General features: G+C 53.4%; 4 protein-coding genes across 4 annotated transcripts; 1 reads left to right on the top strand and 3 right to left on the bottom strand.

Annotated features, from left to right (window-relative positions):
* Positions 1–308: 308 nt before the first annotated feature.
* Positions 309–1,850, top strand: G647_04644 (ATP-dependent RNA helicase DHH1; the record flags this gene model as incomplete). The annotated part of the gene is made up of 1 exon (XM_008728983.1): positions 309–1,850. One exon carries the CDS (start codon positions 309–311, stop codon positions 1,848–1,850), a length of 1,542 nt encoding a protein of 513 aa, XP_008727205.1.
* A 2,788-nt stretch (positions 1,851–4,638) lies between these two features.
* Positions 4,639–7,889, bottom strand: G647_04645 (arginine-tRNA ligase; the record flags this gene model as incomplete). Its single annotated transcript, XM_008728984.1, has 2 exons — positions 4,639–7,548; positions 7,608–7,889. 2 exons carry the CDS (start codon positions 7,887–7,889, stop codon positions 4,639–4,641), a joined length of 3,192 nt encoding a protein of 1,063 aa, XP_008727206.1.
* An 824-nt stretch (positions 7,890–8,713) lies between these two features.
* Positions 8,714–10,510, bottom strand: G647_04646 (uncharacterized protein; the record flags this gene model as incomplete). Its single annotated transcript, XM_008728985.1, has 1 exon — positions 8,714–10,510. The coding sequence occupies one exon, from the start codon at positions 10,508–10,510 to the stop codon at positions 8,714–8,716; it is 1,797 nt and encodes a 598-aa protein (XP_008727207.1).
* Positions 10,511–12,321: 1,811 nt separating this feature from the next.
* Positions 12,322–16,254, bottom strand: G647_04647 (uncharacterized protein; the record flags this gene model as incomplete). The annotated part of the gene is made up of 2 exons (XM_008728986.1): positions 12,322–12,559; positions 12,650–16,254. The coding sequence occupies 2 exons, from the start codon at positions 16,252–16,254 to the stop codon at positions 12,322–12,324; spliced, it is 3,843 nt and encodes a 1,280-aa protein (XP_008727208.1).
* Between the last annotated feature and the right edge of the window lie 830 nt (positions 16,255–17,084).

Here is a 17,084-nt window from a genome sequence, read left to right on the forward strand (position 1 = left end):
CCAAGACCACCCACCCTCCTCGGCACTGCTGAAGATCTGCTGACGCAGCTGAAAGAGCTTTCCAGCCGGCCTACACAAAGAGAACGGCGGTCCACATCCACAAAACCAGAAGAAGCCCCCCCTCCTCCCAGTAACACTACTGCCCGTTCCTCGAACTCAGACCAGGCACTCCGCTGCCTCTCGACGATTAACAATTCTCGAGTCAGAAAGAGCCCACATCTGCGCTACACAACCCATCTTCACTCACTTCCTGCCCCTCTCACCCTGCGCTCCCCTCCACCACAGGCTCGCCCCAACAGCCCGCCACGATGACGGACGCTTTAGCATCACAACTCAACAAGACCTCGTTGAACGATGGCGCCGAGGACCCGAACTGGAAAGACTCACTCAAGCTTCCCGCAAAAGATACCAGACAACAGACCGAAGATGTGACGGCGACCAAAGGCCTGGAATTTGAGGACTTCTACATTAAGCGGGAATTAATGATGGGCATATTTGAAGCCGGGTTCGAAAAGCCCTCCCCTATCCAAGAAGAGACCATCCCCGTAGCCCTCACCGGTCGAGATATCCTGGCTCGAGCAAAGAATGGAACGGGCAAGACGGCCGCGTTTGTTATTCCTACCCTCGAACGAATCAACCCCAAGAACCCCAAGACGCAGGCACTCATCTTGGTGCCCACTCGCGAACTCGCCCTCCAAACATCACAAGTCTGCAAGACTCTCGGCAAGCACCTAGGCATCAATGTCATGGTCACGACGGGTGGGACGGGACTGAAAGATGATATCCTCAGGTTAGGAGAGACAGTACATATCATTGTCGGCACGCCGGGCAGAATCCTGGATCTCGCGAGCAAGGGCGTTGCGGATCTGTCGGAATGTCCCATCTTTGTCATGGACGAAGCCGACAAGCTGCTGTCGCCCGAGTTCACCGTCGTCATCGAGCAGCTGCTTTCCTTCCACCCCAAAGACCGTCAGGTCATGCTTTTCAGCGCCACTTTCCCCATGATTGTCAAGGCCTTCAAAGACAAGCACATGCGCAATCCCTATGAGATCAATCTCATGGATGAGCTCACCCTTCGCGGCATCACTCAGTACTATGCCTTTGTCGAAGAAAAACAGAAGGTCCATTGTCTGAACACGTTGTTTTCCAAACTCCAGATCAACCAGTCTATCATCTTCTGCAACTCGACCAACCGAGTCGAACTCCTGGCGAAGAAGATCACCGAACTCGGCTACTCCTGCTTTTATTCGCATGCCAAGATGCTGCAACAAAATCGCAACAAAGTCTTCCATGATTTCCGTGCTGGAGTCAGTCGGAATCTGGTGTGCTCGGATCTCCTCACTCGAGGTATCGATATCCAGGCTGTCAACGTCGTGATCAACTTCGACTTCCCCAAGAACGCAGAGACGTACCTCCACCGTATCGGTCGGTCTGGCCGATTTGGTCACCGTGGTCTGGCTATCAACCTGATCAATTGGGACGACCGTTATAATCTGTACAAGATCGAACAAGAACTGGGCACCGAGATCCAGCCGATTCCTCCGTCCATCGACAAGAGTCTGTATGTGTACGACAATCCGGAAAACATTCCTCGTGCGTTGCCTCCTCCTGCTCCGGCTGCCAAACCGAACACGTCAACTGCCCCGACCAATCAGCATGCCACCAATGCCAACGGTCAATATCCGCAGTTTAGGAAGTCGCAGAACCAGTTCAATGGCTTTCCGCAGCAGTACAACAATAACAACAATCAAGGACGTGGTGGATATCGAGGCCGAGGTCGTGGTCAGGGTGCTCGAGGGCGTGGAGGCCACCCTCAACAGGCGGCGGCTGTAGGTCAGACCGCTCAGTAATTCCTTCGTCGTGGCGGATCCTGTGGTGGTTTTCTTTCTTTTTTCTGTTTACGGCGTCTGTCTATCTCTTCAGGGTTACGAAGGGTCTATGACATGCGACATGCGCAAGCTGGGAGTTTCATCATGGCCGGCTAATACGGTTTTGCTGCTTACCGGATCTGTACAACAGCGTACGTACAGTTTCTGCTTCTTTTGGCACAGGGTGTTTTCTGGATCGAACAGACGGCCGGACGGCGAGCGGCTCCTTGCTGAGCAAGATTCGGTCGGTGTTTCATGGCTTATGACACTGTATGTCCTGAAGAGCCATGTTGCGATGGGAGTCGCAGGGACGACTGGCGCAAAAGTTCCAAGGATCATGCCGGACTTCTACATGGATTGTAGATCTGCATGGCGTTTGCTGGCTATTTGCTTTACTCTCATTCAATCTCAGACATATCAGCCCTACAACGACCCTCCCTCCAACCCACAGGCACGATACTCGACACCCCCTCTATTCAATACTACCTACTTTCGACCCCAGCCTCACGCTACGCCCACCACACTTGACGGACACCGAAGCCATCATCGACGACTTCAACGAGCTACTCAGGACTTTCTTTTCAACCCTCTCCAAAACAGGGAGACTCAACCATCGACTACATATTCCAACACCATACGTCCTAGGCTTAAACTTCAATACTCCTTTCTCGCCCTCTTACTCTCTTCCCACCACCTCTGTGTATCCGCGACGCTTTACACTTGACAGCCGACGTCACCTGGCGTGTGTCCTTGCCCAGGACCCGACGTCAACAAATCTCCAACGCAATTTATTACTCGCATCCATACCTATCTCCGCCCACGCGCACAGGTCCGCTCGCTACTTTCGCCCACAATGGGAAGCGGACTTCAACTCATTATGGATGTAGGCCACCACAGAAAATTCCAGAAAACCATCAAAAAAAGAATAGGAGGAAGCCAGGAGCCCGAAACCCCAAGGATCGAGGCATCGGAGAGTCGGTTGAACTGGGTGCCTGGACGCAGAGCCTAGTCAACCAGAACATCAGATAGGATTCTCTTCGAAGGGAGGTTCAAGCTCGACAAGGAACAAGGCAAACTAGTTATAGGTAGCTCTACGGGATCGATGTCTTTGCGCATACATAGCTCGACACTAAGCTTGCAAGGATTCGTTCCATGCGCCACAGCTCGATCTCGAGATGGAGACTAATGAACAAGACTGCCTTTTTTTCCTCTGAAACATAAGAATCTGACTTGTGATTCGTCCCATGTATACATTGCTCCGTTCGTGCGTCCTCCCCGTACTGATAACTTGGGACTGTTGGAATATGTGGCTTATCTCATGGGAGCACGGGTCCATCTCACTTCACCTCGCCTCACCTCGCCTTACTCTTGATAGTCGGCCAGTTACAGTAAGTAGTGCGTAGGCCAGCGTTCGTAGGCCAGCGTTCTTTAAAAATGGAAACCCTTCACCCTCACCCTCACCATCCACAGTGCCATCACATCTGAACTGCGTCTGGTCTGGTCTGGTCTTGTATGGTCTGGTCTGGCAAAACCAACTTGAACCTCCAGAGCGAGCCTTATGTACTACACATCGACGGTGGCATACGGGACATGGGACGTGAGAGATGAGACGTGGGACGTGGAACGTGGGACTCGAGACCATTCCCTTACAGGGGTCTGAACGGTGAGGTGTACCGCACATTGAGTGTGCCGCTTTATATTGCATTGTGTTGCATTATACTGCCCCCCGATCATATTACAGCATATTATCTCGTATATGTATCGTGTAATACCGGGAGAGCGTCCGTGACTGATTTGAGTATGCGGAGTACGTACCGACTGATATATAATACTTAGTAAAGTATAACACTGAACTCCTCGTTCCTCGGACTAGCTGGTTAAATATCGTAATGGGGCTGACGACGTTGTGATTTGGCAAGGCGGCCGTTTCCTTGTACATGTGTACATGTGTACAGAGAAGCAACCTGGGCGTTCTGATTGGTGGAGCTTTCGCGCAAGGCTGCGCTTCTTTCCTTTTTGTTCGGCCTTTTTGCTTTGGATAGTTCATAGAGAGGGGACAGACAATAGACACCCCCTCAGCTGGCAGACATCGCCACCGTTCCTTTGAGATGTAGTGAAGTTGATCCACGAGAGGCATACTTGTTGGTCCATGAAGCCTCATCCCAGTTCAAGGTATAGATACATAATCAAGTACTCCGACAGGTCCACCGTACAGCTTGTGCTCGTCCTCTGACTCTTATGGCTCATCATCGTCACCATCATCGTCACTGTCCTTTCCGTACATTGTATTTTGTTCAGGGAGGCCCGCGTCTCTGGGGTTTCAAGTGGGAATGAAGGTGTAGCTATGTTACATTCATTGCATATGGGGCTATAGTAACATAGGGTCAACATTGAAGGGTACATGGTTTAAGATATAGGGCACATGGTGTACGATATGAGCGCAACTCAGGGCATTGGCTGCGGAACGTGTGCCGTGCGTGTGTGCACTGCGACGTCCAGGTGTGGTGTGGTGTGGTGTGATGAGATGCTTGAATTCATGATTGGGGTGGCGTGACGATTACTTGAATCCATGATTGAGGTGGCACCACTATGAGTACGGAGTGCGGCCGCGAGAGAACAGCTCGAAGAGGTAGATTTGGCCCTGCATCTGCAATGCTGCCTGGCGAAGATCCTTTCTTTGTCTCGCTTTGTGATGTGGTTGCGGGCCAGCACGATCTTCCCTCCCTCTGACGGGTCTTTGGCGGGAGAGGGTCTCGTCACGAATCCTCGCTCATCCCTCGTGAGGCGTGCTTGACGTGTGATCACCATCGACCTCGTCTCCTGGTATCGCTGTGGTAGTCAGGTCCACGTCGACTTCCTTCATTCCGGGAGCGGAGGGGTCCTCATTATCTCCTTGAGGAGTGTCTATAGATGCCGTTGCGTCTAACCCTGGTGGGACTGATGTGCTGGCTGCTCCCATATTGGTTCCCTGGGATATAGGTGCAGGCAAGTCCTTGTCAATAATTTGAGAAGTGTCAGTGGGCACGGTCTCGCGCGCCACTTCCGACATAGCACTGACCGCTGGTTCTTCTTTGTCTTCTTTCGATAAAGCGAGGGAGGCTGCTTCGTCGATCTCTTCTGGAACGGCTGCGCCCATCTCTGCCCCCACCAGTATCGGTAAAGGCTCAGCACCCTCATTGACGTCTTCGGGCATAGCCATCGGGGCTGCCTCGTTCACTTCTCGTTCGGCAGCTGTAGAACCTGGCTCCTCTCGGTCTTGGGACGCGGCAGGAGGCACGGCCTCTTCGTTGCTAATTTGTGAAGTCGTTATGGGAGCGTCCTCCTCCTTGCTCTCCTGCCGTATTGCAGTGTGGTCAGCCACTTCGTGGATTTCTTCTGGCTGAGCCACATTCGTTGCCTCGTGGATATCTTCTGGCAGAACAGCTGGAAGAGTCGTCTCTTCAATGACCTCTGGCAAAGCTGGAACTGTTGTTTCCTTATTGCCTTCCTGTGGCTGGCCAACGTCCGCTGGGTCACCGCTATTTTCTTGTAGCATGGTCGAGGGGCGTTCTTCGTTGATCTCTTGCAGCACGGCTATGGGATCTACCACCTCACTTAACTCTTCCGGCAATGACGAGTCGGCCGCTGCTGACACTTCCGCTGCCTCTTCCGCCACATCGTCTTGGACTTCTGGTGGTGCACTCGGAAGCTTTGACTCTTCGATAGTTTCTTGCGGCTCAGCTACATCACCGGCGTCGTGGTTATCTTGCGGAGTAGCTGTTGGCTCTTCGTGGATCTCTTGCGGTATAGCTGGAGCACTTGGCTCCCCGTCAATACCTTGTGGAACGACTGCGGGGGCTTCTTTCGTGCTGACTTCTTGCGGTATAACTGTAGGAGGTTGGCCCTCGCTCATCTCGGCGGGCAAGACCGCTTGCGTTGACCCTGGCACTTCCGGGAGTTCTCGTTTTCGTTCCGTGATAGGCACGAAGCCAATCAGATTCATACCATTTTCGAGTACCGTCCGGACACATTCGTAGAAGACGGACCTCAGTGTGTTGTGATTCTGGGATGGTGACACGCCTGATGATGATGATGGTCCTTCTCCTGCATCGTCGGGCTGAATCCCCGTATCCTTGGAATCAGTGTTGTTCTCGTCTTCATCCCATACGGACGGCAACATGTCAATCACCTGGACCAAGTACGAGAGGATAATGGCAGGCTCAAGCTTGTCAAACGCGTGCCTCACACTAATCGGGAACCGAGCCAACAACTTAAGTATATCTGCGTATGTTTCTTCCTCCTTGAAGAACGTGTAGTCGAGATCTCCGTGTTCGAGGCTTTGCTGATCTTCACCACCCTGAACCTTTGACCTCAGGTTATCGAGCCACCGCTGGACTCTCAAACCGGGGTAGTTATCAGCGAGAGCGCCGATCTTCTCATCGGTGCCGAGAGTGAAGTTGAGCGTGGCCGAGCGTTTGGTGGATAGTTCTTGGCTAATGAGAGCAAGCCTGGCAAATTCACTGGCGTCAGTCAAAGCTCCGTCAGCGTTGATCCCGTAACTCTGGAAGAAATCATCATTGCCGTCTGCCTTGAGGCTCTCTTGCATCACCTCCTGGCAGTGTTCAAGGATATCGCCCAACAGAAGCCCGCTGCTCCCTGGCTGTGGTGACAGGCCTCGAACGGGACCGAAGTTCACGTGCTGCAGAGATTGTGCGAGGTCGTGGTACTCGTCGCCCATCAGCTCCAGCGTCCGGAACAGCTGCTGGAAATGAACGTCTTGCTTCGCAGAAACGACGTAGATCATCTTGTCGAAGTTGTATTTCTTTCTGCGCTCGAGAACCGCTCCCACGTCGCGGAGGAGATAACTGGTGGTCCCGTTTGGATGACGTGCAGTCACAGTTGGGAGACCTTTCGCTCCATGCTTCTTAAAGTCAATGATCCAAGCTCCGTTACTCTCTTCGTAGATTCCTTTCTCCGTAAGAATTGCCTCGACCTCGGAAATGGTGGATTTGCTGACTTCGGATTCTCCCGAGTAGTCGTCAAAATTGATGTTGAGCTTGGAATATAAGTCGGCATACTTTGTGACACAGGCCTCACGAAGGCGCTTCCACAATGCAACGGCGTCGGCATCACCGTCCTCCATTTTCTTGAAGGAATCGTCCTGCTGAGTCGAAATCGGGACGCTTTCGTTGACTCGTGCCTCGCCTTCGGTTTCGCCTTCTGTGTTGGTCTCCTGGCTAGCCGAGGTTTCGGCCTTGGACAGTTCGTCAATCTTGGTGTATACGTCGAGTAAATGTCGGAGCGGTTCATCTTCGAGAAGCTCGTCCGAGCCGAACCTGTGCCATCCAACAGCAAGAAGGCCGATGTGCTTGCCCCAGTCGCCAAGAAAATTCAGACGTCGTACGTCCCATCCCATGCCCTCATACAAGGAAGCAATGGAAGCGCCAATGATAGTGCTTCGCAAATGGGCACCATCGAACTCTTTGCCAAGGTTTGGCGATGAGAAGTCCACGATGACCCGTCTCCTAGAGACTCCATGAAGGTCGCCATCTGTGAGGCCGGGAACAGGGCAGCCGCCATAAGACCTGCCACGGTCGAGGATATATGGCAGGAGGATGCGAGCCAGAGTTTCGGGAGAAATGTACAGTCGGAGGTGGATGCCGTCCTCAAAGGGCTGGTCAAAGAGAGGTGTTTCTGGAAACTAGACGCAGCGCAGACAATGGGTCAGTAGACAGGCTGCAGAGTTTGCGGCGGGTATACCTTCTCGGCCAGACTGAGTGCGAGCTCCTTGGGGTCTGATCCTTTGAGGCGCAGTCTCGGAACAACCACTTCCAGATCGCCGTAGTCATTGGGTTCCTGGATCGAATCATAAGCCACCTGCGGCTCGCAGTCAGTGAGCTTCACAAGGACTTCTGCCAGGTGCGCCCGATAGATGTCAAGTGGCCTAGTCAGAACGTCTGCGGAGGGGAACGGATTGCCCGAGTCTTCCACGCCCAACCCATTGAGGAGGACCTGGAGACTGTCGGCGTCAAGGGTCGCCATGGATCACGGCCGTGTGTCAATTGAAGGTGGGCAAAACACGGCGAGGACATTGAGTGAGCAGGAGGGAGCAGTACCCAAGTAGTTGCCTTTTGGCAGGGCGATGCTGCTGCTCTGCTGGCCGCCCAATCAGCTTCACCAACGAATCATCTCGCATTGGTGTGCAGGGCACGGACATCGCAGACAGCTGGCAACGCCACGTAGCGCTCGCCCTACACCAGATGACACGTCTCTTGCGCGGTGAGTGGTGTCATGGGCACCGTGAGGCAGGGAAGCGATCCTATCGAAGCCATTCGCCGTCGCTCGGGGGCAGAAAAATGTCCCAAAATCGACCTTCCAATGGTTAGCAATGTGTTCGAAGCGATATGAGCCTGACGCAGCGTACCATTGGGAGCTCAGAGTCTTCAGGCTCAAGGGGACAGGGTGTAGAGGAGCAGGTATGGAGGCTAGCATGATGTCGCCCTGCACAACATATCCCCGCGGCATCGTGCTTTTGGTCGCATTCACGAGCCTCAACACCGATTGGGGCTCGTCAGACTTTCAGGAAGAGGGCTTGGAGGCCGTACAAGGCCGAAGTTACCATGAATACGAATTACTGGCATTTACGCGGGATCAAATGGGGCTGAGGTTAAGTTGAGATCACAGTGAGTTCCGGGTCAGCGCAGATCAACGGGAAGCGGTTCGCTAGCGGCCGAACAGCTCTTCGAGCTCGACGCCGCAATTCCCCACCGGTCAACGGAGATCCTAGAAATCGACGCAGAACTGGAAGAATCCACAGAGTGGAACGTGAGATGATCTCTTACGTCTAGTACGACATCCCGCAGGCCTCATACATCCATTCCCACCGAGGCCGTAGGCTGGGGGCCGGCTCTCCTCCACGACGGCAACGTCCAAGCAGACGATCCCGGCGTGTCAGTCGACGGAGGATGGGGGGTTGAGCTGGCCGATCCTGTTCGCACGCGTTCTGGAAGACGCAGATAGATGGCTTGAATTTGCTGGCTCAGACCAACACTATCGGCGGCACTTCCAACGAGCTGCCACCACGACGGATCATAGCCAAGGTGAATCAGGAAAGTTATGATCAACAGTGCGCATACGAATGCCGTGGTGTTGGCCTTGAAGGGGAGCACATGATCCTGCATGGAGAAGATGCCCGTCGCGATCATCACCGGGTAGATGGACTTGGAGATGAACTCGGTTTTCCGTCCCATTTCACACGGGAACTGCTTGAGTCGATTCTGTTCAGTTTCATTGAGACTCTCACACCTGGCGATGGCATTTTGGAGCGTCTTCTTCAGCCCCTCCAACTCCTCCAAGCTCTCGTTTATATCCGAGACCGAAAGAGCACAAAGCTGCGTCTGGAACAGATTTTGGTACTTGCAGAGAAACTCGTCAATGGCGTGGACTAGATCAGTTAACTCCATCAGTAACATCTGCGATAACTCTTTGACTTTTGCAGTCCACTCGATGGTATCGATGGCCTGGATTTGCGGGTCGGATGGACACTTCTCAGAGGGATTCTGCCGGTCATGTTCAGATTGCGCATAATCGCGAACGCTGTCGTATACTCGATCCACATTCCGCATAGACTCGGCCGTGACTCCCTTAAGCTGGTACGCCAGCGTCCTCAAAAACTTCTGGCGGGGATCCGGGATAGGGATGTCGGGCTCCGCTTCGTCGCAGGTGGATGGATCGACGGCAACTGTTCCATCAGCGTCTTGACTGATCTCATCGTACATATCCGTGAGACTAGTCCCATCTGGCTTGGAATCAAAGTAGGCGTCTTTGACACAAATTGTATCACTCGTCGACTCATCCCTTCCCGCGACCAGATAGGATATCTGTGCGTCGTAGCAATGAGTCTGAGGCTGATTGCCTCTGAGGTTGAGGGACGAGACGTTTCGATACTCCCGGAGAGCCGTACCATTCGCAAAGCGCCGTGTATCAATGTTTGGCGTGTCGGAATCGCGCATCACCTTGTAGCGAAGATGGAACGCAAATTCAAACTTCTGCCCCTGGGGATGGATCTTGACACGTATACAAGGCCGGGCCTGAAGATGCCTGTACACCAAGGAGGCGACGGCGCTCCTCTGATAGTGTGGCGCGGTGCCGAAAATGGCACATATGGCCCAAGGATCCAGGTCATTGAGGAACATGTGCCTGTGTCGTACATCCGAATGTTGTGGCTGACTCGACTGACATCGGGGCTCTCGGAGCGCTTGGTACAGCTGTCGCGCAGTCATTGGCCCTTTGTTGCGTCTTTCGCCGATAACACCACCATCGATACTCCTCTCATGCAATAGGGCCCTGGGGCTTGAAGAAGGGCCGCCTTCCGCTCCCTCTGCCATAAGGCGTCGAAGAGTTGTCCCGGGACAGAATGCCCCGACCTTATCGGCTTCGGCCGAGATCTCATCATTGTCCCTCATGAATAGAGGGACGATATCCGCATCCATTTGCGCATCTCGTAATTTGTCCACCTCCTCTCCAGAGTCAGCCTCACTCTGCGCCCTCCATTCCAAGTGAGACTTTCCCAGATCCCTGAGGTTCAAATGCCGTCGCCGCCTCGTGAATTCCGGATGCCACACAACCTCACTACCGCGGATCGGGTCCCGAGATCGTGGCATCGCTTGAGATGTGATTTGAACAGCGCAGGCTGCGGAACGGGAAAGGACCAAGAGGCATGCGGCAGCCGGGGCGGACAATGCGTCGTCAACTTCCGTCGTAAGTGAGGAGCGTCGCGATGCGTATAGGGGAAAGGAGGATATTGCGAACAGGTGGGAGACAGCATCTTGTCTCCCTCTCCCAGCGCAGAGAAGAATTCATATTATAAGGGAGGGAGAACAGGGCGCGCGCCATCCGCGAGCAGCCATGTCGAAGACGAGCTGATTCTGCGTTAGCAGCAGTGTGTGACACAAGCTGGCTTCTGATTTGACTGCGCGACGCCGTTGGGCGTCGAGAGAGGAACTCACCGAGTGACACGTAGCAGCGTACACATCTCAAGACCCAAAGTTGTCGCCCCCTACCGTTTTACGACCTTCTCCTTCTCACAGCGTGGACACCTCGGGGCGTTGCAATTCGGGCACGATCCAGTCTTCATGTTGATGGGCGAGGTCGCGCATCGACACTCAACACGGCTATCAGCTTCGACATCGGTAACGACGGCAGGGGGGAGGCAGCTCTCACGCAAGTCCAGACCCACGTAATCTTCTTCGGCGGCTGTTCGATCGAGGTCAGCTGGCATTCTCGCCCAGGGAAAAGGCAACCTTGGTGCGTGCCGCTCAAGGCGAACAAACACTTTGAGAAGGCAACCAAAGTGGGAGAGGATCCAATTGTGTACACATTAGGGCTTTACCATTTTTGAAATAACCAATTAGCTCCAAGTACGTTCAGTTCCATCTATTGGGCATCTCTCTTCGACATGGCTGCTTGTCACCTGATTGTGCAGACCGAAGTCATCAGCAGGCTGTTCTCCTTCCTCCTAGATATACTCCGTACTCCATCCTTCTCCTACGCGCTGAGAACAGCCAAAGTCTCACCGCTAATTACTCATGGATAACAGTTGAGCGGGCGACGACCTTGGAATGTACCCACTAATTATGAGTACTGCAGAAGCCACAAAAGCTGGTCCCGGAATCCTACATCCCGAGGCGCTATCCGGGCCGATCCCAGGTACCACTGTGGGCATCACATTCCGAGGTTGATAAGAACACCGATGGCATGATCTGTGGGAAGGGGGAGGGGCGTGATATACACCAGGTTACCCAGGTGATGGCAGAGCACCAAGACATGGCAAAGGGCACCTACAAGGGTTTTTCGAAGCTCAATCCCGATTTACACACGAAGAGGTAGGTGGTCGCACCTTCGAAGTGGATATCCGGTTATATTTGTAAAATATTGCAGCCACCGGTACGCCGTACCATGTCAAACTGGTTGTGTTGCATACACCCTAGCCTTGACGTGCTCACCGCCCGCTTCGACGCGAGCCTCGAGCTACGATTGCGGCCCTCGAACACGGGCCTGAGCAGGGAGCACTACGATCGGAGAGCGGGAGCGCTTGGTCAGGCACACGTATCTTCAACAGCCTGCGAGAAGCGATCGCCAAAGATGGACACGCAAGGCACGAAATTGGAAAAGAAGACCGGGCCTACAGGAAGAAGGTGTTCCGGAACTACCCAGTATTCAAGCAGGCGCCTTGCCCATACTCTGCCAGGCCATACCGTGGCACCTTCACCGCTCAGACTCATGGCCTTTTTCATGCACAGCGGCCTCTGCAGGATGAAAACACCGTGACTCTGCCGAATCCACGTCCCACTCGACTTGTTCAGTCCCCTGAAGCACCACGCACCTCAGACCGGGCATGGCTCCCATTTACCACACTCGCCAGCCGTCTCCATACCAGAGTGCAGCTAACGCACTACATATGGAAGTGTGACCGTCAATACGTCAACCTCTTCTGCCCGGCGCCTCCCAGAAGGCCACCTCCGCCCAACGACACCTTATGCGAAGGTTTCGTGTAGCTGCAGAAGCGATCCTTGATGCTCACGACCTCGTAGATGCCCTCATCACTGGCGCGGATCATCTTTCTGAACTCGTCGGAAGTGTCGTGGCGTGTTTCGAGAATGCGTGGCTTACTGCCCTTCTTGCCTCTGACGGGATTTTCGGAGCGAGTATATCTAACACGTCAGCATCAGCATCGATCTCCTTCCACTTCACGCAGCTCAATGTGACAAGGGGACAGAAAGGCTGGTCGGAGGATAACTCACGTGAACTCGAAAGGCGGCGTGCCCGTGAATCGGAACTCGATATCTACCTCCCCCCCCTCATGGATGTCACTCACGACAGTGCGCCCCTGCGCGATCTCCACGCTCGGAAACGCATGGACCTGTTTGCGGATGTCCTTTCTCGCACGACACTTCGAATTACCCATGGCAGAATCACTCACACCAGTAATGATGAACTCGCCAGGTGACTCGGCAAGACGCCGGAATTCCGTCCCGCTGACACGCGCCTTGCGCTCGCGCGCGTTGAAGCTGTAGAAGATATCGAAGGGGGCCTGTCCGCTTAGCGAGAAGGAGACGTGTTCGCCGACGCAGTAGTGTTCCTGGCTTTCGAGCGGGATGATCGTTGGTGGGGAGGAGACGTGCACGCGCACAGAGGATGGGTCGCTGTCGAGGATACTTTCGCAGCCGCGACCGTCCTTCACACTACGGATTGATATCGCATGGGTGCCTAGGTCGAGAGTGGCACGGGACAGCGGCCATGAGTACGTATTGGTCTGGATATCCTTTTGGCGGATGATTTCTGGACGAGTTGAGACACCGTGGTGTGTGATGGCGATTTCAACACTGAAAGGTGGTGTGCCTGTGAACTTGATGGGTATCTGCTCCGTCTCGGCTTCGACGCTGGTTGTGAAGCTAGGATCGTCCTTACAGTATCCATATGTTTTGCCCGCTTGGCCAAATGCCGCGGAAGGGGGTGCGTACACTTGTTGTTTCACGATTGTGGGTGTGAAGGCCTTGTTGTCATGTGAGTAGCGTGCGTCGCTAAGTTCGCTGAAAACGTAAGTATATTCACCCGCTCTGCTTGTGTCAAGATTGATTTGGGCGTTGACGCCTGCAAATGTAGCAGGTTTATTGCTGATTGCCGAAGGTCCTTTAATGGGCTCGAATTTCTGCTGGTATTTGACGTGGAAGGGTGCACTGCCACTGAGGGCGAGTGCCAGTGTTGCTTCATCGCCTTGACATACGGCCGGTTTGCGGAAGCTTCGAACACTTCCTTGGTCGACCGCTGAGTCTTTTATGGATAGTGTTGGTCGAGCTATCCAGCTGACTTCAAACTTGTTCGCTTTAGGATCAACCACGCCAGGACAATTATCATGCACCGAGACGATCTCGTAGGTGCCAGGGCGATTGACAGAAAGCTCTCCATTTGCATCTTTGAAGATCTGCTCGAACGAGTCCGATTCCTGGTCGAGGTTCTGTAGTCTGACAGCCCACGGGGCGATACCCTGAAGTCGTAAAGGCAACTTGACAGATTTGCCGTCTAGTGCCAATATCGAGCGCTTTCCTTCGATGTCGCCAAATGCAGCTCGTGGTTGCTCTGGTCTGACCTCGATTTTGCGTTCTTCTTGCAGAGTCGTGCGGCATTTTGATTGATCTTGTACGCCCATTAGAACAATCGAATAGCTGCCTCCATTGGTGAAGGGTGACAGCTCGATGTTGTACAGCTCTTCCTCGGAAGAAATGCTGTATTTCTTTCGCTTGCCGGCATGTACTACCTCATAATCCAGATTCCACGGTCCGTGGCCAGATAGTCTGACCGGCACAGAGACGGGGGAACTCAGGCATGCTTTGATAGCACGACCATCTCCGTGGAAGGACGCGGACGCTGGCGGTCTGATATCTTGTTGGAGGACAAGATTTTGGTCTTTGAGGGGGACAACGCCGTACACCTGATCCTCGATATCGCGGAAGCGGTACGTGTACGAGCCTGCTGCTCGTTCTCGCAACTCAATCCGACCGCGCATACCAGGGAACTCTTCAACCTTCCCATGCGCCCGGCCTTGGTGGGTGACAACGTACCTCACTTTGAATGGTGGACTGCCAGTAAAGTCAAAGTTAACGTACATGCCGATAGGATTGCCAGCGCATTTGTCGAAGATGTCTTCCTTCTCCAGAGTCAATCCAGGCTTAGGTGGGTTGGACAGCAAGAGCGACGAGGGTTCTGCAACCTCTCCATGACAATATTGGCTGCCAATGGAGTCAAGGCTGTACCTTCCAGGCACTGTGATCAGTGGCGTCGAGTGGCTATTAGCCATGTCGTAGGTATGGTGCTCCGGTTGACTATCCTCTTGCCCGTCCTCCGAGATAAAACTGTAGCTGACTTTTAATGGCCAATCCGACGAATGCAGGGAGTCTGGCTGTGGAATGCGGATAGGGAGATTGATAGCGCGTCCCTCGGGGGCCCGAAGTACTCGGTCAACATTGAGTCCTCCGAGAGTGATTCGAGGTCGGTTATGGACGGTCAAGCTCTGAACCCGCGGCGCGTGAGCATCCTTAGGATTGCTTGCAGCATAATTAACCTTGTTGCCAAGACCATCTTCTACCTCCTCAACAGTGTAGGAATGGCTTCCGTTCTGATGCAACGATTCATTGATCTCAAATGATTCGGTGGTTGATTTCGTCCAACCGATGTGAGGCCGCCGAGGATCGAGAACGACACCGGCAGCCTCGTCATCGGCAACAAGATCAGGATCCACATGAGGCTGGACATTTTGCACAATCGAGCTGAATTGCTTGTGATTGACGGTTTTGCTGTATCTGACTTTGAAGGGAGGGACTCCTGACACTTTCAAGGAGACATTGCTGAGCTCTCCTGTGCATCTGTGCTCCAACTCGGCCGAGATGGACGCTTCGGGGCATTGCACGACAGCTACATCAAAACTTCGCCTTCGCACTTCCAGTTTCGTGGCGTCAATAACGCGGTGTAGCTGGTAGAGGCCTTTCTTCGAGACTGAGTAATGCAAGATCCGAGGTGTATTTGTGTCAGACTTGTGATGACCCGCGTTGGCCTTCTTCAATAACTGTTTGGCTTGTTTGCTGCCGATTGTGATCGTCTCGATCTCGTCCGTGTCGAGATCATAACGCTGAAGTTCAATTGAGATAGGCGTCGTCTGATTAATTTGGATAGGTAGGTCGGCTGCAGGATTGGACGGATCGAGGCAAAATGACTTCTTCTCGGGATTTAGTATGGCGGATCCTTCGGGGAGGATGTGGATGATCTGCTTGCCCAAAATGATGGAGGAGTTCTGTAAGATGTCGGCAGGTTTTACCCGGTGTTCTGAGAGTGAAAGTTCGCGGTCGTATGCCACTTTGACCAAAGCGCCCAGCCAGGTCAGCATGGGAATGGGTATCTTGTACATCAAAAAAGCATTCGCAATAGCATGTAGTAACCACAATGTGAAAGTCGTAAGAAATGAAAACTCCAGCCAGGGTATCTTAAATGCCGGTAACGCCACGAAAAACGCGGCATCTATTCCCACCCACTTGAGGAACAGCCATGTTGAGTCCAGATCACTTTCGACACTGAAAGAGTTGTACAACCGCCACGCCGTCAGGGCAATGTAAAAAGCGAAGACATAGAACCTCTGTTGTGGAACGTCAATGATGTCTATTGGTATGAGTGGCGTGCTGGTAGCTATCGCTTCTGGAGAGATCTTGACAGGTTGTTTGACCACAGGAGACGGTTTCTGTGGGAAGAGCGGCGACGAGCCGGGGCCCGGGCGGCCATTGAGGTTCAGATTTCGAACTCGAGGATCGGTTCGAGGCGTGGTGGGAAAGGCCGACCGCAGTCGCGGTGTCTCGTTCATTGCACCATGCGGCTTCGTCGTCTTTTGCAACTCTGAGCGGAATGGGGATTCTGAGGGAGAACTGGATCTTTGGTCAATGACAGATCGCTGGGTCGCAGTCTGAATAGTCCGACAACAACAAGAACGACAGGTGAGACTTATTTGGCTGGTTCGGAGTTCCGGTGAGCTTGTTTGCCGTACGAAAAAGAAGAGTCTGGCGGCTAGAAATATATCTGGTCAGTATCCGGAATCGTTGTTGGCGGATGTCGTCGTCGCGATTGTTTGGACACACGCGTCTGTAATGCACTTGCACGAGCACCACGAGGCTGTCCAAACGAGGCTGTCCAAATTTCAATTCTTGGCAGCCCGTGCTTATGACGTCATTCGCAGCCTCGCGCTCCAATCCGTCTCCACGCGTGTTTCTCACCTTGACGCCTGGATGCTGCCGGAATTTTCCAACTCAGATTTCCCGATGTGTTATTTACCCAGTAGAGCACCTACTGTGTATGGCTCGGTGTCAATTGTTATCTGCGGCAATCCAATCATGAAGATGCTGCCTGGGCACATGCGACATGGTCTGAGCTAAATCCAGCTGGAAGTCATTGCCACTGTCCAGATGGAGCTTCCTCGAATTCCTCAACATCAACAACGTTTACCTTCCCGGCGCACGCTGCTGGTGCTTCTGCTGTACGATTAGATATCGCCGGAGCTCTCTGCCAAACCCCGGTCAAGATCTATCGAACCATCCAATCGAACCGGGCCGCGCCTTCCATCTGCACTGGGGCTTACTCTCCTTGTGTATTGGTCTCTGACTGTTCAGCCAGCTCTTCCTTCCTTAGCTCAATATCAGA

This window comes from Cladophialophora carrionii (assembly GCF_000365165.1).
Source record: "Cladophialophora carrionii CBS 160.54 unplaced genomic scaffold supercont1.3, whole genome shotgun sequence".
Taxonomy (NCBI): domain Eukaryota; kingdom Fungi; phylum Ascomycota; class Eurotiomycetes; order Chaetothyriales; family Herpotrichiellaceae; genus Cladophialophora; species Cladophialophora carrionii.